The 25,622-nt window shown below is 46.2% G+C and overlaps 1 protein-coding gene and 1 long non-coding RNA gene across 2 annotated transcripts in view; one reads left to right on the forward strand and one right to left on the reverse strand.

Annotated features, from left to right (window-relative positions):
- Positions 1-23,276, reverse strand: part of LOC137300033 (potassium voltage-gated channel subfamily H member 6-like) — a 185,093-nt gene extending 161,817 nt beyond the window's left edge. Inside the window, exon 1 of the mRNA XM_067969125.1 lies at positions 23,146-23,276. Coding sequence (XP_067825226.1) covers positions 23,146-23,221 — 76 coding nt within the window. The 5' untranslated portion in view covers positions 23,222-23,276. The remainder of the gene's footprint in view (positions 1-23,145) is intronic.
- On the forward strand, positions 23,115-23,681 carry LOC137300034 (uncharacterized). Its single transcript, XR_010958021.1, has 2 exons — positions 23,115-23,179; positions 23,524-23,681. It is a non-coding gene; the product is annotated as an uncharacterized lncRNA (long non-coding RNA).
- Positions 23,682-25,622: the final 1,941 nt, after the last annotated feature.

Consider the following 25,622-nt stretch of genomic DNA (forward strand, 5'->3'; position numbering starts at 1 on the left):
TTCCAAAGATTCACAACCTTCTGAGTGAAGAAATTTTTCCTTATCTAAGTCCTAAATGGCTGACCCCTTATCCTGAGACTATGACCCCTAGTTCTAGACTTTCCAACCAGGGAAAACAGCCTCTCAGCATCTACCCTGTCAAGTCCTCTCAGAATTTTATACGTTTCAATGAGATCACCTCTCATTATTCTTAACTCCAAAGAATTCAGGCCCATTCTACTCAATCTCTCCTCAGAGAACAACCCTCTCATCCCAGGAATCAATCTAATGAACCTTCGCTGCACCCCTTCTAAGGCAAGTATATCCTTCCTTAGGTAAGGAGACCAAAACTGTACACAGTACTCCAGGTGTGGTCTCACCAGAGCCCTAGATAATTGCAGCAAGACCTCCTTACATTTATACTCCAACCCACTTGCAATAAAGGCTAACATACCATTTGCTTTCCTAATTTCTTGCTGTAGCTGCATGTTAACTTTGTGATTCGTGTACAAGGACACCCAAATCTCTCTGAATATCAACATTTCTTAATCTCTCACCTTTTAAAAAATATTCTGCTTTTCTATTCTTTTTACCAAAACAGATAATTTCACATTTCCCCAAATTATACTCCATCTGCCACCTTCTTGCCCACTCACTTAACTTGTCTATATCCCTTTGCAGACTGTGTCCACCTCACAGCTTACTTTCCCACCTAGCTTTGTATAGTCAGCAAAATTGGATACATTACACTCGGTCCCCTCATCTAAGTCATTGATGTATATTGCAAACAGTTGAGGCCCAAGCACTGATCCTTGCGGCACCCTAGTTACAACCGGCCAACCCGAAAATGACCTGTATTCCTACTTTCTGTTTTCTGTCCATTAACCAATCCATGCTAAACCCAAATGCCAGCTCTCAAACGCTACAACAGAAAAATCAACCTTTCTCCCCCCACTGCAATTTGTGGTTGTTGGTATCAACCAATCAAATCATTTGGAAAATGGAGCGGGCTGGAGCCTATCGGAAACAGATGGATTATAGCCTGGGATTGGAATCAGACGTCACTTTCCCCGAGTGTTTCCTGCACAAAAGCTTAGAGGCAGAAAAATTTACAATGGGCGGTTGGTTTTTGAGACTCCCAGTTATGGATGTGTTTAGTTAGTATTTGTTCCCTCAGATGTTATCTATAACAAACAAGCTGCTAAAATGCAGCTTCCAAGACCTTATTTCCTCAAAAAGGAACTTTCTGTTGCACACTCTGGCTGTTGTCTTAAGTGAAGGCTTATTTTTATCAATACTGGTTGAAGCTGCTTTTTTGTTGAGATCAGGTTGCCGTTGGCTAGCGTGAATGCATTAACTGGCTTTAGGTGACAATTTACTTGCGGCAGGTTTGGAACTAAAACTGTTTTTCAACTTTCCACTTGGGCCTAAATCGGCCATTGCGGATTGGCCGCCCGTTAGAGACCACCAGATTTTAATTTCTAATGCTGATCGGCAACGCCAGGTTGGCACGTTGAAAATCTACCCCGATCAATTTAAAATAATCGCCATGAGATTTACATTCAGAATTCTAGTAGATGCCAAAATACCAATAAATGCACATCAGGTGTCAAAAAAAATTAAAGTGCTGAGAAGGGGGGCATCCCCATAAAGATATAATCCTCACTCCTTCAACAGTCACACTCCCTTCAGTCATTTTTAAATCACTGCACTTTTTGTCCTGGAATAAAAATCATGGAACATTGGGGATATCTGCAGCAATAACAAGCTTGTATCCCACTGCACTCCAAGTCCAACTCCTTGTCTTCACATGTCATATGTTGATATTCATGGCTGTTTTTCAGTGGTCAGCATTTTTTGAAGCTGTTGGGCACCTTTCGCTGGTTTTCTAGGTTGGCGCTTTAGAGGGCACCGGAGCCTCTCTGTCTCCATAACATCCCAAGAACCCCCAACTGCCACCTGTGGAAATCAACTATTGGTGACGTGGTTATTCCCAGATTACAGCTCAAAGGTCTACTGGTGATGTGGTCCATTCTACATGGTGATACAAAGGAAACGCAGGGTGAACACAACACCCTGCTATCCAGAGTCTTGAGCACAAAATCCATGCTGACACTCCCAGTGCAGTACTGAGGGGCTGCTGCACAGCCGACTTTCAGATGAGACTTTAAACAGAGACCCCACCTGCCCTCTCAGGTGGAGGTAAGAGATCCCATGGCACTATTCGAAGAGCAGGGGAGTTCTCTCCAGTGTCCTGGCCAATATTTAGCACTCAACCGACATCACTAAAACAGATTATCTAGTCACTATCACATTCTTGTTTCTGGGATCTTGCTGTGCGCAAAATGGCTTCCACGTTTCCTACGTTACAACAGTGACTAGACTTCAAAAGTACTTCATTTGGTGCAAAGCGCTTTGGGATGTCCTGAGGTGGTGAAAGGTGCTATATAAATGCAAGTTCTTCTTTTCCTTTTTACTCTCCAATGAAGTCAGTGGATAGTATAATGGGACAGGGTGTAAAACGGACGGCTGACCCGATCCTGTCATCTTCAAGCCGAGTGGGATAGGGTAAAATGGCCCCCACCCCCCTCCCCCCGGCAGCAAACCAGCAGGACCCCCGGGGATAGGGCAGATATCCGGGTACACCTGGTCTTTGCCATCTCTGGGAGTTTCCTGAATGGGGATGGGGCCAGAGGCAGATGATGCTGCTCAGATCAGAACTGGTGGTTACACTGCAAGTGGCCCGGACCCCCAGAGGAATTAAATTTACCCAAAACAGCCCCCCTTGCTCAGGTGGTAATAGGAACATTGAGGGGATTGGTCAGGGTGGGGGCAGATGATGTTGAGAGTTGCCATTGGCATGGGCAGGTGGACACCAGATATGCACCCTCCTGCCCATCCAAATGAAGTGCCCACCCACTGACCCCACCAACTCCCATGGGGTCAGCACTGGGGGAGGCGCTATTTTGCACAATCCCGAGGATAATGACCAAACGGCCTTTTCCCCATCTCCAATATTTTTTATAACTAATAAAAAAAGTGTTCAAAGAAAATGAAAATATCGCACCATTTTTTTTTGAATGCCTGAATGATTTTTCTCCCCGTTTGCTCTCTGCAGTTCCCAGGAGATTAATCTTTCAATCCTGGAGACGCCAGGACAAACCTGGAGGGTTGGCAACACTAGGAAGGGAATGGATTTCTTGTGTGTGTGTGTGTAAACTTGTTCTTTGTAATTCGGATTGTTCTCCAGCCAGTGCAGGGAGGCAATCGGCTCCCTCCCCCACTGGTTTACATTACAGACAGAATTAATAACTGCCCTTGCAACAGCCAGTAGACCACAGAGTAACTTTGCTTACCATTAAATTATGCAACAGGTGCAAACAAAGGGGAAGTTAGATATACAAACAAAAACATTTTCTTTTCCTCACTCTCCGCCGCCCCTTATTGATTCAGAAAGAAGTCACGTTTATAAATCACTGTTCGCCCCCTCAGGACGTCCCAAAGTGCTTCACAGTCAATGAAGTACCCTGATCTGTGGCCACTGTTGACTTGTACACAAACACGGCAGCTAATTTCCCCACAGCAAGATCCCACGATACATGGCGAGATAAATGGTCTGTCCATCTATGTTGGTTGAGGGATACATTTTAGCCAGGACATCGGGAGAACGGCCGTGGTTTTCTTGGTGGATGTTAGTTTAAGCTTCCAAAAGAGGCAGTTTACAATTAACAGCAACTTGATCTGACAGTAAAGGAACTATACAAATCTTTCTATAGTTGTGTATTTAGGAATGAGCCTGTTTTGTAGAGAATTCACAAAATGGCAAGTTTATAAATCATGGAGGGCTGTTTCGTTCTCTTTGATACTTTAGATAACCTGGCGTCAGTTTACTGCAGTTTGAAATGGCAGCGAGTGAATATAATGAACCTGTCACACCGCACACCTGCCAACCTCTGCTCGTCTCATGGTCCCTAAAGCCGCTTTTCTGCCTTTGGCCCTGAAGTGTGGTGATTCGCCTCTTCTGTACATGCCCTGAAATCACCCGCTCGCTAATCTCACACACGCCCTGAGCCCCGCACACACATGAAATCACCCTGAGCCCCACACACACACACTGTACGATACAATGCTATAATGGAGCATTAGATTATTAACACAGCACATGGATAACCTCACCAATAGCCTGAAAGATTGATGCTGTATTTGGAACTGGTGACAGTGCTGCATATATTAGAAGCAACAGCAATTCTGCAAAACATTGATCGATTACACCCAGTGAAATGCATTCATAATTCACTTTGGAACATCTTAAACATGTAGAAATGAGTATTCAGATACATTTAGACTGGGTTCCTCTTAATTTGAAGTTCAAAGTTCAATTTGTCACAGTATAAGCAGGGAACGATCGTGGGTGCTATGTATCCCACACCAGACCCACTGATTCGGACTGCTCTGTACACCCGCTGCCTCTTCAGATCGCGTTTCTGGCTCCAACTGACTCCCGCTCCATCAAGTTCATAATCCGCCGTATTTGCACAGAAGCGAATGTTGACGCGGACAGGGCCTGGAAAAGCAAGCTGTTCACTCCAAACATGAACAGTTGGCTACTGTGCTCAGCTCACTGCTGTCTACTTGCCAATCAACACTTGCAAACAACTAAACCAGAGTGTTGAAACTAGGCAGCACCAACACTGACTGTACACCAGGAGCAGGCCCAAGGCTCCTTCCAGCAGGCCAGATTGGATGGAGGAATTGCGAGACAAGACCAAAGTCCATCTAGTTCGCCTTCTACCATCCTGGTCGTCCCATGATAATGGAATTATTGACTAATCATTGCAATCAATTTATCAATTAGTCTACAACAGACCCAAAATTGGACGGCTTCAGAACGATTTCAATAAATGCAGCCCAATTTCTACTGCTTTTAGCTTCTGAACTGGACAGTGGCTCCCAAACAGAACCGTTCTTACTTAACGTACACAGAGGGTGACACATGGGAGTAAATTACGTCCCATGAGTGGACCAACCCTGTAATTTGGCGACACCTCGTTAATATCTCCGCACTCTCCCCAGAAGGGGCCTTTCTGAAGCAGTGTTGTTAGATATACCAGGCACTGTGAAGAGAGGTGGCCGTTGGAAGGTCTTGCTATCTTACATGCGGGTAAACTGAGTGCCCAGGCCCCTGGGTGTGGTCATATTAACGTGCTGGCTCGCCAAACCCAGGGGAAAAAGTTCCTGTGTGTTGTGACAAAAATGAAGCATCTTTATCCATGTTATATTATTTATCAAATTCTCTCATTGGGCACAACAAATGCAGGGTGAAGATCAGATCCTGTTAGCTGCTTCTACATGCTGCACAGAACACACTGTAATCTGGTCAATGTTCACACCTCAGGACAAAAAGCATAGTTCAGCAAGGCCTTGGTTTGTGCGATTTGATTGCTGCCATTGTATTGGATGGGAAATAGTCATGCAGGCCACTCAAAGTATTTGACACAGATCAACGAATCAAGTCATTTCAATTAAATTATCCCGTGTGATTGACATTCTGGGGATGGCGTCTCTATGGGGCTGTGAGTTTGATTGACAGTGGTTCAGACCTGCATGTGGTCAATGATTCTTTGTAATTCCTTTTGATGGACAGCTGGGTGGCCAGGGGCTTCCAATTCTGGTCTGTCTTTGTTTAGCTCCGCAGTCACACTCAAGCCATCAGAGATACTGGGCTAGGCAGTGGCTGGCTAGTGGTGTTTCACCAGGTAAGAAGTCAGTGGCCACATTACTTGTACACAGTAAGTGCAGGAGAAGCGTCTTTGTTCTTTCAAAATTTTGAAGAGAATAAAGTTTGTAATTATCATAAATATCCTGTTTCTGGATACTGCTTATTTACCTGTTTGATGTTACATCAATTGTCTGTTGATTTATAGGCTGAGACTCAGTCTAAGTGTAGGCGTCAGCTGTGACTCAGTGGGTCGCACTCTCGCCTGAATCAGAGGGTCATGGCTACAAGACCCATTCCAGAGACTTGACAACATAATCCAGGCTGACACTCCCAGTGCAGTACTGAGGGAGTGCCACATTGTCGGAGGTGCCGTCTTTCAGATGAGACGTTAAACCTGCCCTCTCAGGTAGCATAAAAGAGCTTTTCCAAAGAAGAACTGTGAAGTTCTCCCCGGTGTCCTGGCCAATAATTATCCTCCAACCAGCATTAAAACAGATTATCTGGTTATGATCACCTTGCTGTCCGTGGGATCTTGCTGCTTGCAAATTGGCTGCCAAATTTCCCTACGTTACAACAGTGACTACATTTCAAAAGTATTTAATTGGCTATAAAGTGCTTTAGGATGTCCTGAGGTTGTGAAAGGCACTAATTAAATGCAAGTCTTTCTTTTTTTTTTCCAATCTGCCTATCAAGCACAAGGAGACCAAGTAGTGGCAGGTGATGTAGTGAACTAAGTGGAGTACAGTGAGGAGGGGAAGGGTATTCTGCTCAACCCTCTGGGCTCTGCTACATTTATGTAGATTATGGCAGTCAAAGGTAACACTCCAGATTGTAAGGGACACGCAGTCTGCTTAAGGGAGAACCTGTGACTGAATCTAGGGAGATGATCTAGTATAAAAACTCCAAAGTGTGCGTACACGAGTAATGAAGTTATAAATGGGTTTACGATGCCATTACAGATGGAGCGAGAGGAACTAACCCCTCCCATCCCCTCGAGGCAGCATCTGCCCAAACTGGGAAAGCCGGAATTACAGCTTTGTAACAAGTCCAAAAATCTGCCACGTGCGCAGTTGCTGTAGTACTTGCAGTTGTTGGTAGTTCAGACAGTCTGAGTTCATAAACGGGGCAAATTCAGGACCCAGTGTCCCAAATCATATTACAGAACCTTCCATGGGAAGCATCCTGCAGTATAATTGGGATTTTAATATTGCTTGTGAGTTGGTCAGAGGCAGAAATATAAAATGTACCTCACTGCCGGTTGTGATAACACACCCCAAGTAACTCGATTAAACGTATGCTATGCAGTGATCACACTAGTAAGAGCGTCGTACACCCGCACAATTGGGACTAAAAACATTCGAGGCATTTAAAATAATGGTTCTTTCAGAGAAAATGTTGAATTAAGAAAGGTCTGAGGGAGGCAGTCATCAGGTGCTGGTACATTGACTGTGCCACAGCAGGAGGACACAGCGACGAGCTGAACCACCATTCTCGAAGCAGCAACATAGAATCTTACAGCACAAAAGGAGGCCATTCGGCCCATCGTGCCTGTGCCAGCTCTTTGAAAGAGCGATCCAATTAGTCCCAATCATCTATTCTTTCCCCGTAGCCCTGTAAACTTTTCCTTTTGAAGTATATATCCACTTCCCTTTTGAAAGCTAATACGCCAGAATTTACTGTCAAAATAACGGTAAGGCTAACGGTGCTCACCATTATTTATGCGCAAATTGCACAGCAACTTCAGGCGAGGGCAGATCCGCAGTAAAACGCGAAAGTCTGGAAATTACTGTCCGAGATGCGTCGCTCTGCCGTTAGCTTCGCGAAAACGGCATCTCGCTGCCTGACTCACCATTAAAATGCATTGAATGGTGTGACGTTCCTGTACTTGTGAACTAAACCCGCCACAGAAAGTTAGGGATTGTCCATTTCAGTCTAAGTACCTTTTTATCATAGAAGTTACAACATGGAAACAGGCCCTTCGGCCCAACATGTCCATGTCGCCCAGTTTATACCACTAAGCTAGTCCCAATTGCCTGCACTTGGCCCATATCCCTCTATACCCATCTTACCCATGTAACTGTCCAAATGCTTTTTAAAAGACAAAATTGTACCCGCCTCCACTACTGCCTCTGGCAGCTCGTTCCAGACACTCACCACCCTTTGAGTGAAAAAATTGCCCCTCTGGACCCTTTTGTATCTCTCCCCTCTCACCTTAAATCTATGCCCCCTCGTTATAGACTCCCCTACCTTTGGGAAAAGATTTTGACTATCTACCTTATCTATGCCCCTCATTATTTTATAGACTTCTATAAGATCACCCCGAAACCTCCTACTCTCCAGGGAAAAAAGTCCCAGTCTGTCTAACCTCTCCCTATAAGTCAAACCATCAAGTCCCGGTAGCATCCGAGTAAATCTTTTCTGCACTCTTTCCAGTTTAATAATATCCTTTCTATAATAGGGTGACCAGAACTGTACACAGTATTCCAAGTGTGGCCTCACCAATGCCCTGTACAACTTCAACAAGACATCCCAACTCCTGCATTCAATGTTCTGACCAATGAAACCAAGCATGCCGAATGCCTTCTTCACCACCCTATCCACCTGTGACTCCACTTTCAAGGAGCTATGAACCTGTACTCCTAGATCTCTTTGTTCTATAACTCTCCCCAACGCCCTACCATTAACGGAGTAGGTCCTGGCCCGATTCGATCGACCAAAATGCATCACCTCACATTTATCTAAATTAAACTCCATCTGCCATTCATCGGCCCACTGGCCCAATTTATCAAGATCCCGTTGCAATCCTAGATAACCTTCTTCACTATCCACAATGCCACCAATCTTGGTGTCATCTGCAAACTTACTAACCATGCCTCCTAAATTCTCATCCAAATCATTAATATAAATGACAAATAACAGCGGACCCAGCACCGATCCCTGAGGCACACCGCTGGACACAGGCATCCAGTTTGAAAAACAACCCTCGACAACCACCCTCTGTCTTCTGTCGTCAAGCCAATTTTGTATCCAATTGGCTACCTCACCTTGGATCCCATGAGATTTAACCTTATGTAACAACCTACCATGCGGTACCTTGTCAAAGGCTTTGCTGAAGTCCATGTAGACCACGTCTACTGCACAGCCCTCATCTATCTTCTTGGTTACCCCTTCAAAAAACTCAATCAAATTCGTGAGACATGATTTTCCTCTCACAAAACCATGCTGACTGTTCCTAATTAGTCCCTGCCTCTCTAAATGCCTGTAGATCCTATCCCTCAGAATACCCTCTAACAACTTACCCACTACAGATGTCAGGCTCACCGGTCTGTAGTTCCCAGGCTTTTCCCTGCCGCCCTTCTTAAACAAAGGCACAACATTTGCTACCCTCCAATCTTCAGGCACCTCACCTGTAGCGGTGGATGATTCAAATATCTCTGCTGGGGGACCCGCAATTTCCTCCCTAACCTCCCATAACGTCCTGGGATACATTTCATCAGGTCCCGGAGATTTATCTACCTTGATGCGCGTTAAGACTTCCAGCACCTCCCTCTCTGTAATATGTACACTCCTCAAGACATCACTATTTATTTCCCCAAGTTCCCCAACATCCATGCCTTTCTCAACCGTAAATACCAATGTGAAATATTCATTCAGGATCTCACCCATCTCTTGTGGTTCCACACATAGATGACCTTGTTGATCCTTAAGAGGCCCTACTCTCTCCCTAGTTACTCTTTTGCCCTTTATGTATTTGTAGAAGCTCTTTGGATTCTCCTGTGCCTTATCTGCCAAAGCAATCTCATGTCCCCTTTTTGCCCTCCTGATTTCTCTCAACTCTACTCCGGCAATCTCTATACTCTTCAAGGGATCCACTTGATCCCAGCTGCCTATGCATGTCATATGCCTCCTTCTTCTTTTTGACTAGGGCCTCAATCTCCCGAGTCATCCAAGGTTCCCTACTTCTACCAGCCTTGCCCTTCACTTTATAAGGAATGTGCTTACCCTGAACCCTGGTTAACACACTTTTGAAAGCCTCCCACTTACCAGACGTCCCTTTGCCTGCCAACAGACTCTCCCAATCAACTTCTGAAAGTTCCTGTCTAATACCATCAAAATTGGCCTTTCCCCAATTTAGAATTTTAACTTTTGGGCCAGACCTATCTTTCTCCATAGCTATCTTAAAACTAATGGAATTATGATCACTGGTCCCAAAGTGATCCCTCACTAACACTTCTGCCACCTACCCTTCCTTATTTCCCAAGAGGAGGTCAAGTTTTGCCCCCTCTCTCATCAGGCCATCCACATACTGAATGAGAAATTCCTCCTGAATACACTCAACAAATTTCTCTCCATCCAAGCCCCTAATGCTATGGCTGTCCCAGTCAATGTTGGGAAAGTTAAAGTCCCCTACTATTACCACCCTATTTTTCTTGCAGCTGTCTGTAATCGCCTTACATATTTGCTCCTCAATTTCCCGTTGACTATTTGGGGGCCTGTAGTACAATCCTATCAAAGTGATCTCTCCCTTCTTATTTTTCAGTTCTACCCATATAGACTCAATGGTCAAACCCTCGGATATATCCCCTCTCACTACTGCCGTGATGTTCTCCCTAATCAAGAACGCAACTCCCCCTCCTCTCTTACCTCCTGCTCTATCTTTCCTATAGCATCTGTACCCTGGAACATTGAGCTGCCAGTCCTGCCCCTCCCTTAGCCATGTTTCAGTAATAGCTATAACATCCCAGTCCCATGTACCCATCCATGCCCTGAGTTCATCTGCCTTGCCCATCAGACTTCTTGCATTGAAATAAATGCAGTTTAATCTAGTCTTCCCTTGGTCTTTGCCCTGCTTTCTCAGACCATGTGTCCGGTCATGTTCTGTACACTCTCCCTTACTGCCTTTTGTTTCTGTCACCACTTTATTTCCCACTGACTTCCTGCATCGGTTCCCATCCCCCTGCCATATTAGTTTAAACCCTCCCCAACAGCACTGGCAAACACTCCCCCTAGGACATTGGTTCCAGTCCTGCCCAGATGCAGACCGTCCAATTTGTACTGGTCCCACCTCCCCCAGAACCGGTTCCAATGGCCCAGGAATTTGAATCCCTCCCTCTTGCACCATCTCTCAAGCCACGTATTCATCCTAGCTATCCTGTCATTCCTACTCTGACTAGCCCGTGGCACTGGTAGCAATCCTGAGATTACTACCCTTGAGGTCCTACTCTTTAGTTTAACTCTTAACTCCCTAAATTCAGCTTGTAGGACCTCATCCTGTTTTTTACCTATATCGTTGGTACCTATATGCACCACGACAACTGGCTGTTCACCCTCCCCCTCCAGAATGTCGTGCAGCCGCTTTAACAGTGAGATAAGTCATAATTACTGCCAAACCACCTCTTTGGCACTGAAAATTAACTTTTACAAGTGTGGAGTCTGATTCATGGAATAATAGAATGGTTACAACACAGAAGGAGGCCATTTGGCCCGTTGAGCCCGTGCTGGCTCTCTGCAAGAGCAATCCAGATAGTCCCACTCCCCTGCCCTTTCCCCATAGCCCTGCAAATTTTTTCCTTTCAAGTACTTGTCCAATTCCCTTTTGAAAGCCACAATCAAGTCTGGCCCCACCCCAAGATCTCTCTGTTCCTACACCCCTTTAGAATTGTACCATTTAGTTTATAATTCTTCTCATTCTTCCTACCAAAATGGATCACTTCACTGCGTTAAATTTAATCTGCCACTTGTCTGTCCATTTCACCAGCCTGTCCATGTTCTCCTGAAGTCTACCACTATCTTCCTCACTGTTCAATACACTTCCAAGTTTTGTGTCATCTGCAAATTTTGAAATTGTGTCCTGTACACCCAAGTCCAAGTTATTAATATATATCAAAAAAAGCAGTGGTCCTAATACCAACCCCTGGGGAACACCACTCCAGTCCGAAAAACAACCACTCACAACTATTCTCTGTTTCCTGTCACTAAGCCATGCTGCCAGTGCCCCTTTTATTCCATGAGGCTTAAACTTTGATGATAAGCCTATTATGCAGCACATAGAAACTAGGAGCAGGAGCAGACCTTTCGGCCCTTTGAGCCTGCTCCACCGTTCAATATGATCATGGCTGATCTTCTATCTCAATACCATATTCCTGCTCTCTCCCCAGACCCCTCTATCTAGCTCCTTCTTAAATATATTCAGTGACTTGGCCTCCATAGCCTTCTGTGGTAGAGAATTCCACAGGTTCACCCCCCTCTGAGTGAAGAAATTTCTCCTCATCTTAGTCCTAAATGTCCTACCCCGTATCCTGAGACTGTCACCCCTCGTTCTGGACCCCCCAGCCGGGGGAAACATCCTCCCTGCATCCAGTCTGTCTAGCCCTGTCAGAATTTTATACGTTTCAAAGAGATCCCCTCTCATTCTTCTAAACTCAAGTGAATATAGGCCGAGTCGACCCAATCTCTCCTCATACGACAGTCCTGCCATCCCAGGAATCAGTCTGGTGAACCTTTGCTGCACTCCCTCTATGGTAAGTATATCCTTTCTTAGGTAAGGAGACCAAAACTGCACACAATACTCCAGGTGTGGTCTCACCAAGGCATCCTTGCTCCTGTACTCAAATCCTCTTGCAATGAAGGCCAACATACTATTTGCCATCCAAATCATTGATATATATCATGAATAGCTGGGGCTCAAGCACTGATCACTGTGGTACCCCACTAGTCACTGCCTGCCACCCAGAAAAAGACCCGTTTATTCCTGCTCTGTTTCCTGTCTGTTAGCCGATTTTCAATCCATGCCAGTATATTACCGCCAATTCCATGTGCTTTAATTTTGTACATTAACCTCTTATGTGGGACTTTATCAAAGGCCTTCTGAAAACCCAAATAAACCACATCCACTGATTCTCCCTTATCTATTCTATCAGTTATATCCTCAAAAAACTCCAGCAGCTTTGTCAAAAACGATTTCCCTTTCATAAATCCATGTTGACTTTGTCCAATCTCGTTGATATTTTCTAAGTGTCCTGTTATCACATCCTTTTATAATAGACTCTAGCATTTTCCCTCCTACTGATGTTAGGCTAACCGGTCTGTAGTTCCCTGTTTTCTCTCCCTCCTTTTTTAAATAGTGGGGTTACATTTGTCACCCTCCAATCTGCAGGAACTGTTCCATAATCTATAGAATTTTGGAAGATGACAACTAATGCATCCATTATTTCTATGGCTGCCTCTTTTACTACTCTGGGATGCAGATTATCAGGCCCTGGGGATTTATCAGCTTTCAGTCCCATTAATTTCTCCAGCACTATTTTTTTTTTTACTAATACTAATTTCCTTTAATTGCTCCTTCTCACTAGTCCCTTGGATCCCTAGCATTTCTGGGAAGTTATTTGTGTCCTCTTCCGTGAAGACAGAACCAAAGTATTTGCTTAATTGCTCTGCCATTTCCTTGTTCCCCATTATAAATTCTCCTGTTTCTGACTGTAAGGGACCTACATTTGTCTTCACTAATCTTTTTCTTTTTACATACTTGTAGAAGCTTTTACAGTCTGCTTTTATGTTCCTTGCAAGTTTACTCTCATATTCTATTTTTTCCCCTCTTAATCAATCTCTTGGTCCTTTTTTGCTGAATTCTAAACTGCTCCCAATCCTCAGGCTTGCTACTTTTTCTGGCAACTTTATATGACTCCTCTTTGGATCTAATACTATCCTTAATTTCTTTTGTTAGCCATGGTTGGGCCACATTTCCTTTTGTGTTTTTGTGCCAGAAAGGAATGCATAATTGTTGCAATTCCTGCATTCGTTCCTTAAATGTTAGCCATTATCAAACACCTTTTGATTGTTGTTGGAGACTTTAAAAAAAAATTAAATAACATTTTTTGTTACTTTTTCTTTAACTCTTTCTTTCCTTCTCTATTTTGCTTTCTGTACCTAATATGACATTGAATTCTCTATTCTAACTTACACTTCCTGGTTCAGACTCTACGCTGTTCATTAACGATTCTTCAGTCCGTTTGGTAAAGGTGACATACAGCTGGTTGCCCTGTTCACACAGGTCCCAGATGCTCTGTAGAGAGCACAGTGTTTAACGGATCGCCAATTTGCAGTAACTTTCCGTACAAAACCCCATGAAAAGTTTTGCGACAGTTGTACAGGGCATTGGGGAGACCACATCTAGAATACTGTGTGCAGTTTTGGTCTCCTTATTTAAGAAAGGACATAATTGCTTTAGAAGCGGTTCAGAGAAGGTTCACTCGACTGATTCCTGGGATGAGGGGGTTATCTTATGAGGAATGGTTGGACATGTTGAGCCTGTATACATTGGAGTTTAGAAGAATGAGAGGTGATCTTATTGAAACATATAAGATCCTGAGGGGACGAGAAGGGGTAGATGCTGAGAGGATGTTTCCCCTTGTGGAAGAGACTAGAACGAGGGGCCACAGTTTAAAAATAAGGGGTCTCCCATTTAAGGCGGAGATGAGGAGAAATTTTTTCTGAGTGTCGTGAGTCTGTGGAACTCCCTTCCCCAGAGGGCGGTGGAGGCAGGGTCATTGAATATTTTTAAAGCTGAGTTAGATAGATTCCTGATTAACAAGGGAGTCAAAGGTTATAGTGGGTAGATGGGAAAGTGGGGTTGAGGTCACAATCAGATCAGCCATGATCTTATCAAATGGCAGAGCAGGCTCGAGGGGCCGAATGGCCTACTCCTGCTCTTAATTTGTATGTTCGTATGTAGAAAGTCTGTGGGCAAGTGCAACTCTAATGAATGGCGAGGGCCTTTCATTCACTGCTTACTGTAAATTCTAGCGCATTATTGAATCTGAAAAAATTTCTCCTCATTTCCCCCTGGATTTTTTGCCAATCATCTTAAATCTGTGTCTTCTGATTACTGACCCTCCTACCGTTTCTCCCCATCTACTCTATCAAATTTTGAACACCTCTATTAAATTTTCTTCACCTTCTTTGCTCGAAGGAGAACAACCCCAGCTTCTCCAGTCTCTCCACATCGCTGATTTCCTCAGCCCTGGTACCATTCTGGTAAATCTCCTCTGCACCCTCTCCATGGCCTTGACATCCTTCCTCAAATGTGGTGCCCAGAATTGGATACAATCCTCCAGCTGATCCCATGTTTGCAAAGGTCTCCAACCAGTGCATCAAACACGGATTTACACTAAAAAAATCAAATCCAATCACTCCCACTCAGGTGAAGTTACTGCACATCAAACGGCAATCTGAATTTTGATTTGTCGGCCAAGGAAACATTTCAATATCCTGAGAAATGGGGCCTAGGGAACAGAGACCCCCTCCCCTCCGGGGGGCACTAGCAGGGGGTGGATCAATGCTGGTGGTGGTATCAATCCCAGAGGACGTGCAAGGTACTGAGAGCAGCCAAGTCTCAGCTGCTGCTGAAACCCTCATTCATGCCTTTGTTAGCTCCAGACTTGACTATTCCAATGCTCTCCTGGCCGGTCTCCCATCTTGCTCCCTCCGTAAACTTGAGCCCATCCAAAACTCTGCTGCCCGTATCCTAACTCGGACCAAGTCCACTTCACCCATCACTCCTGGCTCCCAGTCCGGCAAGATTTTAAAATTCTCATCCTTGTGTTCAACTCCCTCCATGGCCTCACCCCTCCCTATCTTTGTAACCTCCTCCAGCCCTACGAGAGCTCTGCGCTCCTCCAATTCTGGCCTCTTGTGCATCCCTGATTTTCTTCGTTCCACAATTGGTGGCCGTGCCTTCAGCTGCATAGGCCCTAAATTCTGGAATTCCCTCCCTAAACCTCTCCTTCTTTAAAGTCGCTCCTTAAAACCTACCTCTTTGACCAAGCTATTAGTCACCTGTCCTAATATCTCTTCCTTTGGCTCAGTGTCAATTTTTGTCTGATTACCTTCCTGTGAAGCACCTTGGGGCGATTTACATTAAAAGCGTTACACAAAAGCAAATTGTTGTTGACCCAAATGAGCACAAGCAGCGTGTGTCAGCAAGCTATTCAACTGTGTGGAGCATTGCAACTGAGCCCAATCTTGTCCTCACTTGCTGGCACCACATGTGCACCTTGTGCAGGGGTGGGGGGCGGTGAGCTCCAGTAGTTTGCTTGCACTGTACCTGTGAGGCTGCACTTTACATCAGGGGTCACTGGATAGCATTCAGGAGCAGGAACCAGTGCAGATCATCTCTCGCTCAGCCCCAGGGTGCAGGGGCCAGTTATAGCATTGTTACATCCACCCTGGCTTACGTCAGCTCACTCAGCACAGACAGAGCCCAAGTCCCTCAAACTTAATCAGTTAAACCAGCGGGAAATTAGCAGAGGCAGGTCTGGCATGAGGGGACGACAACTTAGACATCAACTTCCTGTCCCTAATTCGGGAAATTAAAGTTTGCACCTGCTTTGTAAAGTGGATTTTGCTACAACTTCAGCAGACCAGCTTATTTAATTAAAATCCCTTGATCCCTGCCAATCAGGGTAACTGATGACAATAACTGTGTTCTGGTGCCAGCCGTGGCTCACAGGGTAGCACTCTCACCTCTGAGTCATAGGGTCGTGGGTTCAAGTCCCACTCCAGAGACTTCAGCCCATAATCTAGGCTGACACTCCCAGTGCAGTACTGAGGGAATGCAACACTGTCGGAGGTGTGGTCTTTCGGATGATACGTTAAACTGAGGCCCCATCGACCCTCAGATGGATGTAAAAAAGGTTCCATGGCACTATTTGAAGAGGAGCAGGGAAATTCTCCGGTGTCCTGGCCAATATTTATCCTTCAACCAATATCACGAAAAACAAATTTTCTGGTCATTATCACATTGCTGTTTGTGGGAGCTTGCTGTGCGCAAAATGGCTGCCAAAAAAATTCTTAATTGGTTGTAAAGAGCTTTGGGGCGTCCTGAGGTCGTGAAAGGCGCTATATAAATACAAGTCCGTCTTTCTTTCCGCTGCTCGCTGCTGTGATTACTCTCACTTCATGCGGGCGATTAACCAACGGCAGTCTAAGGTTCATATCTAGTGTCCGTGATTGACAGACAATCTGGGCTCTGTTATAAGCTGATCTGACGCACAGGATGAATCCGAAGATCAGCTGATGGTTCGATGGGAACGAGGGAAGAAGTCCCACTGAGCAGGAGACCTCGTGGCGGGTCTGTGGAGTGTTTTATTTTTTCTTAATTTGTTGAAGAATGGCAAAACACACCCAGCTCGGGAAACACAGCTAACTCAGCACAGCCTGGGGAATGAACTAGGTTGCTCCTGGTCTGTATGACTTGGTGCTACACTGACTAGTGCTGGGTGATGGGTAGAACAGGAGCCCACATTACTATTTGGAAACGTCCAGTAAGGTTAGAGCTTATGCACTAAAACCAGTCAGAAACAGAAAGGCAACACGTTTCAACAGAATGGTTTTTGGGTAGATGATTCTTTTCTCAATTCCTTGTCTTACACAGATGGGGACATCTCAGCATCTGTCTTCAGACACAGCTGGCAGCTGGGCACATTGATTGATCAGTGCAGATCACCAAACAGACCAAATGTATGCCTGCAGGAGACTTCTCTTTCCCTCTTTCCCCCTCTCCTCCGCCCCCAACATACCCCTCTCCTCCTCTTCCACTGGTTAATTTCTCTCCATGTCTCATCCCCTCCCTCAAATATTGGTATTTTAGTTGGGTTTAAATTATTTTATTCTTTCTTTAAATCAGTTTCTTATTCATCAAATTGAATTAAATATTATAGTCATCCCAGATACCAATTATACAGCTGTCACTACCTTTCCAGTAACAAGGGCTGCAGGTTATGTCATGAGAGAATTTTCAGAAGTACGACACTGGGGGGCAGTACCGGTGGTTACAGGCCAGTCACCGTACGACACCGGGGGTCAGTACCGGTGGTTACAGGTCAGTCACCGTACGACACCGGGGGTCAGTACCGGTGGTTACAGGTCAGTCACCGTACGACACCGGGGGTCAGTACCGGTGGTTACAGGTCAGTCACCGTACGACACCGGGGGACAGGTCAGTCACTGTACAACAACAACATGCATTTATGTAGTGCCTTTAACATAGTAAAACCTCCCAAGGCGCTTCACGGGAGCGATTATCAAACAAAATTTGACACCGAGCCACAAAGAGATATTAGGACAGCTGACCAAAAGCTTAGTCCAAGAGGTAGATTTTAAGGAGCGTTTTAAAAGGAGGAGAGAGGGGTAGAGAATTCCAGAGCTTAGGGCCTAGGCAGCTGAAGGCACAGCCGCCAATAGCAAAGTGATGAAAATCAGGGATGCACAAGTGGCAAGAATTGGAGGAGCGCATGAGATCTCGGAGGGTTGAAGGGCTGAATGAGATTACAGAGATCAGGAGGGACGAGGCCATGGAGAATTGAAAACAAGGATGAGAATTTTAAAAATTCCCGGACAGGGAACCAACGTAGGTCAGCAAACACAGGGGTGATGGGTGAACAGGACTTATTGCGAGATAGGATACGGGCAGCAGAATTTTGGATGAGCTCAAGTTTATGGAGGGTGGAAGATGGGAGGCCAGCCAAGAGAGCATTGGAATAGTCCAGTCTGGAGGCAACAAAGGCATGGATGAGGGTTCCAGCAGATGAGCTGAGGCAGGGGCAGAGAGGGTGATATTACAGAGATGGAAGTAGGCGGTCTTGGTGATGGAGCGGATATGTGGTCGGAAGCTCATCTCAGGGTCAAATAGGACGCCAAGGTTGCGAACGGTATGATTCAGCCTCAGCCTGTGACCAGGGAACTTTGTGGCGGGGACTGAAGACAATGGCTTCGGACTTCCCAATATTTAGTTGGAGGAAATTTTTGCTCGTACATTTAGCGTGCTAAATCAAGAGACAGTGGAGGGGCGAGAGAGGTGGCCGTGAGGTAGAGTTTGGTGTCGTCAGCGTACATGTGGAACCTGTATATTCGGATAATGTTACCGAGGAGCAGCGTGTAGATGAGAAATAGGAGGGGGCCAAGGAAAGATCCTTGGGGGTTGCGGGGCAGGAGTGGGAAGAGAAGCTATTGCATGTGATTCTCTGGCTACGACTGAATAGATGGTTAGACTGGTTCGGCCACAACTGGAGTATTGTGTCAAGTTCTGGGCACCGCACTTCAGGAAAGATGTGCAGGCCTTAGAGAGGGTGCAGATGAGATTTATTAGAACTATTCCAGGGATGAAAGACTTCAGTTACGTGGATAGACTGGAGAAGCTGTGGTTGTTCTCCTTGGAAAAGAGACAGTTGCGAGGAGATTTGATAGAGGTATTCAAAATCATGGAGGGTCTAGACAGAGTAGAGAGAGAGAGAAACTGTTTCCATTGGCGGAAGGATCAAGAACCAGAGGGCATAGATTTAAGGTGATCGGCAAAAGAACCAAAGGTGACATGAGGGAAAACTGTTTTACGCAGTGAGTGGTTAGGATCTGGAATGCACTGCCCGAGGGGGTGGTGGAGGCAGATTCAATCATGGCCTTCAAAATAACTGAATAAGTACTTGAAAGGAAAAAATTTGTAGGGCTACGGGGATAGGGCGGGGGAGTGGGACTAGCTGGATTGCTCTTGCATAGAATCAGCGTGGACTCCTTGGGCCGAATGGCCTCCTTCCATGCTGTAACCTTTCTATGATTCTATAAGAATGCAATCAGGTGAGCAGAGTCCCACCCAGCTGGATGATTAAAGAGAGGCATTGGAGGAGGATGGTGTGGTCAACCATGTCAAAGGCTACAGACAGTCAGAGAAGGATGAGGAGGGAGTTCACCATTGTCACAATCACATAGGATGTCATGTGACTGTACCCCACTGTATAACACGGGGTACACTACTGGTGGGTACAGCTGTCACTGTATAACATTGGGGTACAGAACTGGTGGGTACAGGACTATCACTCTATAACTGAGGTACAGCACTGGTAAATACATGTCTGTCACTAACAGGTACAGCATTGGTGGGTACAGGTCTGTTTGTATAACACTGGGGTACAGGTCTGGTGAGGGGAGCAATTTGAGGTGATAATAATGGCTTCTGAAACAGATAATTCAAGTGCGATTTTCCCCAGAGTCTCCTGTGACCAACACACTAAATAACCGATTGACAGCAGAGTTCCAAATCAATATATAAATTTTAAAAAGATCTATATTGTAAAAGGAGTGTTCGTTTTAAATCCCTGTAACCTACCCCGATGGCTTTGTGGATAATAACCCCCCCCGGGACCCTGCGGAACTATACAGATCGGGGGGCCGAGCTTCCATTCCCGGTCTGTGCCCAGTTAGCTGGTCTCATTTAGGATATTACAATTGGCTTCAGTGGGGGCTGGGGGCTGAAAGAGGAACTTACATCAGCTAGAGTTCCCAGCCCTGATTGCAATCCAGTGACGACATGATCAGGCTCAACTGGAATTCTCCCATGGTCGAATAACCAGCTGACATTCACTGTCTGGGCTCACACATGATGATTTGCTGTTTAAGACGATGTCCTGGAGGGAGCTCCTGGAACCGTACCCCAGGATAGTTCAGGTACCTTTGGGCCAGTGGCTGTGGCAGAACCCATCAGCCACAGACTGCTCACTCCTTCCACTGTCTAAAGCATGAAGAAGTGTCAGACTATCTCCCTCCCATCCTGCAGCTCCTACCCCCTGTTTGAGGAGGACCAGTGGTACAGACTGCCCTGTCCTCCCAGCTAAAGACTGATCGAGAGTCAGAAGGGGACAGAGAGGGAGCATTACATTCAGTGTGACCTTTCACCAGTGCCCCAAAAACTTCCCAAAGAGCTAGTCCAACGTCAGCAGATCGCCAACTAGCAATAACTTTCAGAGCTTTACTGGAAGCCTGCCCCAGCACAAAGCAAACACTATCTCTTCATTTTGAACACACTTTATGGGACATGAGGTGACAGTGTCAGCCGTGGCTCACTCTCTCGCCATCGTGTCAGAAGATTGTGGGTTCAAGTCCCACTTCAGAGGCTTTGAGCACAAAATCTAGGCCAACACTCCAGTACAGTCTGAGGTGCCGTCTTTCAAATGAGCTGTTAAACCAAGGCCCCGCCTGCCCCCTCGGGTGGATGTGAACGATCCCACAGCACTATTTTGAAGAAGAACAGGGGAAGTCCTAGCCAATATTTATTCCTCAACCAACATCACTAAAACAGATGATCTGGTTATTAACACATTGCTGTTTGTGGGATCTTGCTGTGCGCAAATTGGCTGCCGCGTTTCCTACATTACAACAGCGATTGTACAAAAGTACTTCATTAGCTGTAAAGCCATTTGGGATGTCCTGAGATTGTGAAAGGCGCTCTAGAAATGCAAGTCTTTTTATTTGGAAAATATAAACAGATGTGTGTAAAGGACCACACAGTGCACTTCCACCTGTAACTAGAGAGGGAGACTCCGATACTCATTTACTGCTCAAATACTGAATAAAATCCCTGTGATGTCACACTCTTCATTGTTCATTCCTAATAACTAAACACATTCAGTTGTAGAGTTCTCTATTGTGTGGAGGTGGGTAGCCCTCACTATCAGCACCTCCACCCCATGAACTGCATCCCTGCTGCCGCTGATGTGGGGTGGAGGTGGAAAGAGAGGGTGGGAGAGAGGTGTTGACATCCCACCATAACACAGCAAGTTCAACTCATAGCATCGTAGTATATTACAGCACAGAAGCAGGCCATTCGGCCCATCGGGCCTGTGCCAGCTCTGTGAAAGAGCTATCCAATTAGTCCCACTCCCTTGCTCTTTCCCAATAGCTCTGCAAATTTTTTCCCTTCAAGTATTTATCCAATTCCCTTTTGAAAGTTACTAATGAATCTGCTTCCACCGCCCTTTCAGGCCGTGAATTCCAGATCATCATAACTCGCTGCCTAAAAAAAACGTTTTCTCATGTCGCCTCTGGCTCTTGCCGATCACCTTAAATCTGTGTCCTCTGGTTACCGATCCTTCTGCCACTGGAAACAGTTTTTCCTTATTTACTGTATCTAAACCCTTCATGATTTTGAACATCTCTATCAAATCTCCCCTTAACCCTCTCTGCTCTAAGAACAACCCCAGCTTCTCCAGTCTATCCACATAATTGAAGTCCCTCATCCCTGGTACCATTCTGGTAAATCTCTTCTGCACCCTCTCTAAGGACTTGACATCCTTCCTAAAATGTAGTGACCAGTGTTGAACACAATACTCCAGGAAGGCCTAACCAGTGTTTTATAAAGGTTTAGCATAACTTCCTTGCTTTTGTACTTTATGCCTCTATTAATAAAGCCCAGGATCCCATATGCTTTTTTTTGTCCAGTCCTGCCACCTTCAAAGATTTATGTACATACATCCCCAGGTCTCTCTGTTCCTGCATCTCCTTTAAAATTGTATCATTTAGTATATATTGCCTGTCCTCATTCTTCCAACCAAAATGTATCACTTCACCCCATTAAATTTCATCTGCCATGTGTCAGCATGGAATAGAACAATAGGGAACAATTGATGTGTGAGAGTGAGTGAGAGAGAGAGAGAGAGAGGGAGGGAGTCTGCCTGTCTGAGAGAGAGAGAGAGAGAGAGAGAGAGTCTGCCTGTCTGAGTGAGAGAGAGAGAGAGAGAGAGTCTGCCTGTCTGAGTGAGAGAGAGAGAGAGAGAGTCTGCCTGTCTGAGTGAGAGAGAGAGAGAGAGAGAGAGTCTGCCTGTCTGAGTGAGAGAGAGAGAGAGAGAGTCTGCCTGTCTGAGTGAGTGAGAGAGAGAGAGAGAGAGTCTGCCTGTCTGAGTGAGAGAGAGAGAGAGAGAGAGAGAGTCTGCCTGTCTGAGTGAGAGAGAGAGAGAGAGAGAGAGAGTCTGCCTGTCTGAGTGAGAGAGAGAGAGAGAGAGAGAGAGTCTGCCTGTCTGAGTGAGAGAGAGAGAGAGAGTCTGCCTGTCTGAGTGAGAGAGAGAGAGAGTCTGCCTGTCTGAGTGAGAGAGAGAGAGGGAGTCTGCCTGTCTGAGTGAGAGAGAGAGAGAGAGTCTGCCTGTCTGAGTGAGAGAGAGAGAGAGAGTCTGCCTGTCTGAGTGAGAGAGAGAGAGAGAGTCTGCCTGTCTGAGTGAGAGAGAGAGAGAGAGTCTGCCTGTCTGAGTGAGAGAGAGAGAGTCTGCCTGTCTGAGTGAGAGTGTGAGGGGGAGTCTGCCTGTCTGAGAGTGTGAGACAGTCTGCCTGTCTGAGTGAGTGTGAGACAGCACCGGCCTCACAGCCAGCACCAGTCACCCTGGCGTTAGTTTCACTGTCAGTTTCCATTAACCGCACCCCGACTCCACAGAGTCCTCGGCACCGACCAGAGACCCACTGGATCCCCGCACCCTCCAGGTCCCACCGATCCCCCTCTCCCTTGCACTCTGTATCTATCTCGGATATTGCAGACTTTGGGGGGTGGGGGGTTTGCACCACGTCTCCTCGCACGGTCACGTTTCCCTTGTTCCTATTGCGCTCACAAGCGGCAGATTTTAACAGATCGCACTTACTCTGCACCTCGAACTTGCGGATGATGGTGTCCAGGTAAGTGTTCTGAGGCGCTACATGGCCCCTGCGAACCGGCATCTTGTCGGGAAGTCTTCGATTAGCTGCTAATTCTTCACTCCAGACACCTTGCCTCCTCCTCCCATCCCTTTCTGTGTTCTGTGAAGAGGAAGCGCGCCCTCCAGCTACAGAGCAGCAAGCTCGCTGTTACCAAGACACCGGACTCCAGGGAAATGTGAGCCCCATCATCCCACCAACTCTCACCTCCACACCACCCCCCCCCCAAAAAAAAATAAAACCCCAGAATCTAGAGAGAGAGGGGGCAGAAAAAAAACAACTGATGCAGAAGCAGTAATCTCTCTCTCTCTCTTTGCTTTTTAAAGGAACAAAGACACTCTGCAGCCAACTGGACTGCAACAAATGAATGCAATTAAACGTTTCTCCACCACCCAACCAGCCGTGTGAAGCAGCAGCCAGAAATGGTGGCAGGTGCTGCAGAGCCCACATTTAGGGTTGTACACCAATAAATCATCATTGCCAAGTTCTGCCTCTCTCTTCTCCCATTCGTTCTTCAAGGATGTAATTCACCAGCCCCAGAGGAAGTCCCACACCGAATGCAACTGGACCACTTGTTAAAACTTCTGTTAAATCCGGAATAACCGATTCTCCACCGAATGTTGGATGGGAGGGTCAAACCGAGGTCACTTCAGCTTAAAGGGGAACGGTTCTCGTGGGGAAAAATGTTTGGGCAAACCTGGTTTTTGTTTGTTTGCAAACATGCAACATGTAACGTAAGTTACTTTGATCAGGCATTGCATCAATCGCGTGTGATGTCTCCGCAGGCAGCTCATGCCACTCTCCAAAGAAAATGTACATTCACCAAATGCTCTTCATGAAGTCACTTCCCCTTTAATTTTTCAAACTGACTGTGTTCAATTTACCACTGGGGGAGGGGTGCAATGTGTCTAAACTTATATATGTTTAAAAATAAATTGTTCCAGTGAATTTTGTGCTCGTGACATGAGGGGTGTTAATGCTGGGGTATGGCACAATTTCCATCTCAACCAACCAGTGTCGGCATCAAACACTCCCAGGGCAGGTACAGCACGGGTTAGATACAGAGTAAAACTCCCTCTACACTGTCCCATCAAACACTCCCAGGGCAGGTACAGCACGGGTTAGATACAGAGTAAAGCTCCCTCTACACTGTCCCATCAAACACTCCCAGGGCAGGTACAGCACGGGTTAGATACAGAGTAAAGCTCCCTCTACACTGTCCCATCAAACACTCCCAGGGCAGGTACAGCACGGGTTAGATACAGAGTAAAGCTCCCTCCACACTGTCCCATCAAACACTCCCAGGGCAGGTACAGCACGGGTTAGATACAGAGTAAAGCTCCCTCTACACTGTCCCATCAAACACTCCCAGGGCAGGTACAGCATGGGTTGGATAAAGAGTAAAGCTCCCCCTACTCTGTCCACTGTCCCATCAAACACTCCCAGGCATCTAATGACACTAAAGCATCCCCCCGCCTTGGTCCTGATATTGTGTCCTTCTGTAGTTTCTCTCCTATCTCGCCTGATACCCAATCCCAGGTCATCTTATCCGTGAGTCACACCTTCTGCTCCATTGACCCCATTCCCACTAAACTAATTACCACCCAACTTCTATTCCTGCCCCCATGCTAGCTGACATTGTAAATGGTTCCCTCTCCTCAGGAACTGTTTCCATCCTTTTCAAAACAGCCGTCATCATCCCCTTCTCAAAAAAAACACCCTCGGCCACTCTGTCCTTACAAATTACTGCCCATCTCAACCCCCCTTTCCTCTTCAAGGTCCCAAATCTGTGCCCATCTTTCCCGCAACTCCATGTTTGAATCTCTCCAATCAGGTTTCCAGCCCTGCCACAGTACTGGAACGGCCCTAATCAAAGTCACAAATGACATCCTATGTGACTGTGACCATGGTGAACTATCCCTCCTCATCCTTCTCCACCTGTCTGCAGTTTTTGACACAGTTGACCACACCATCCTCCTCCAATGCCTCTCCTTCATTGTCCAGCTGGGTGGGACTGCCTTCTCCTGTTTGCATTCTTACCTATCCAATCATAGCCACTGCATCTCCATCAATGGCTTCTCTTTCTGCCCCACACCGTTACCTCTGGAGTCCCCCAAGGATCTATCCTTGGCCCCCTCCTATTTCTCACCTACATGCTGTCCCTTGGTGACATCGTCCAAAGACACAAGGTCGCCTTCTAAATGTACGACACCAAGCTCTACCTCACCCCACCTCTTTCAACTACCCCACTGTTATCAAACTGCTTGTCTGACATCCAGTCTTGGATGAGCCACGTCGGGAAGACCGAAGCCATTGTCTTCGGTCCCTGCCACAAACTCCGTTCCCTTGGCACTGATTCCAAGCCCCTCTCCGGCCGCTGTCTCAGGTTGAACCATTGAACCTGACTGTTCGCAGCCTCAGCATC

Source organism: Heptranchias perlo, chromosome 30 (genome assembly GCF_035084215.1).
Source record: "Heptranchias perlo isolate sHepPer1 chromosome 30, sHepPer1.hap1, whole genome shotgun sequence".
Taxonomy (NCBI): domain Eukaryota; kingdom Metazoa; phylum Chordata; class Chondrichthyes; order Hexanchiformes; family Hexanchidae; genus Heptranchias; species Heptranchias perlo.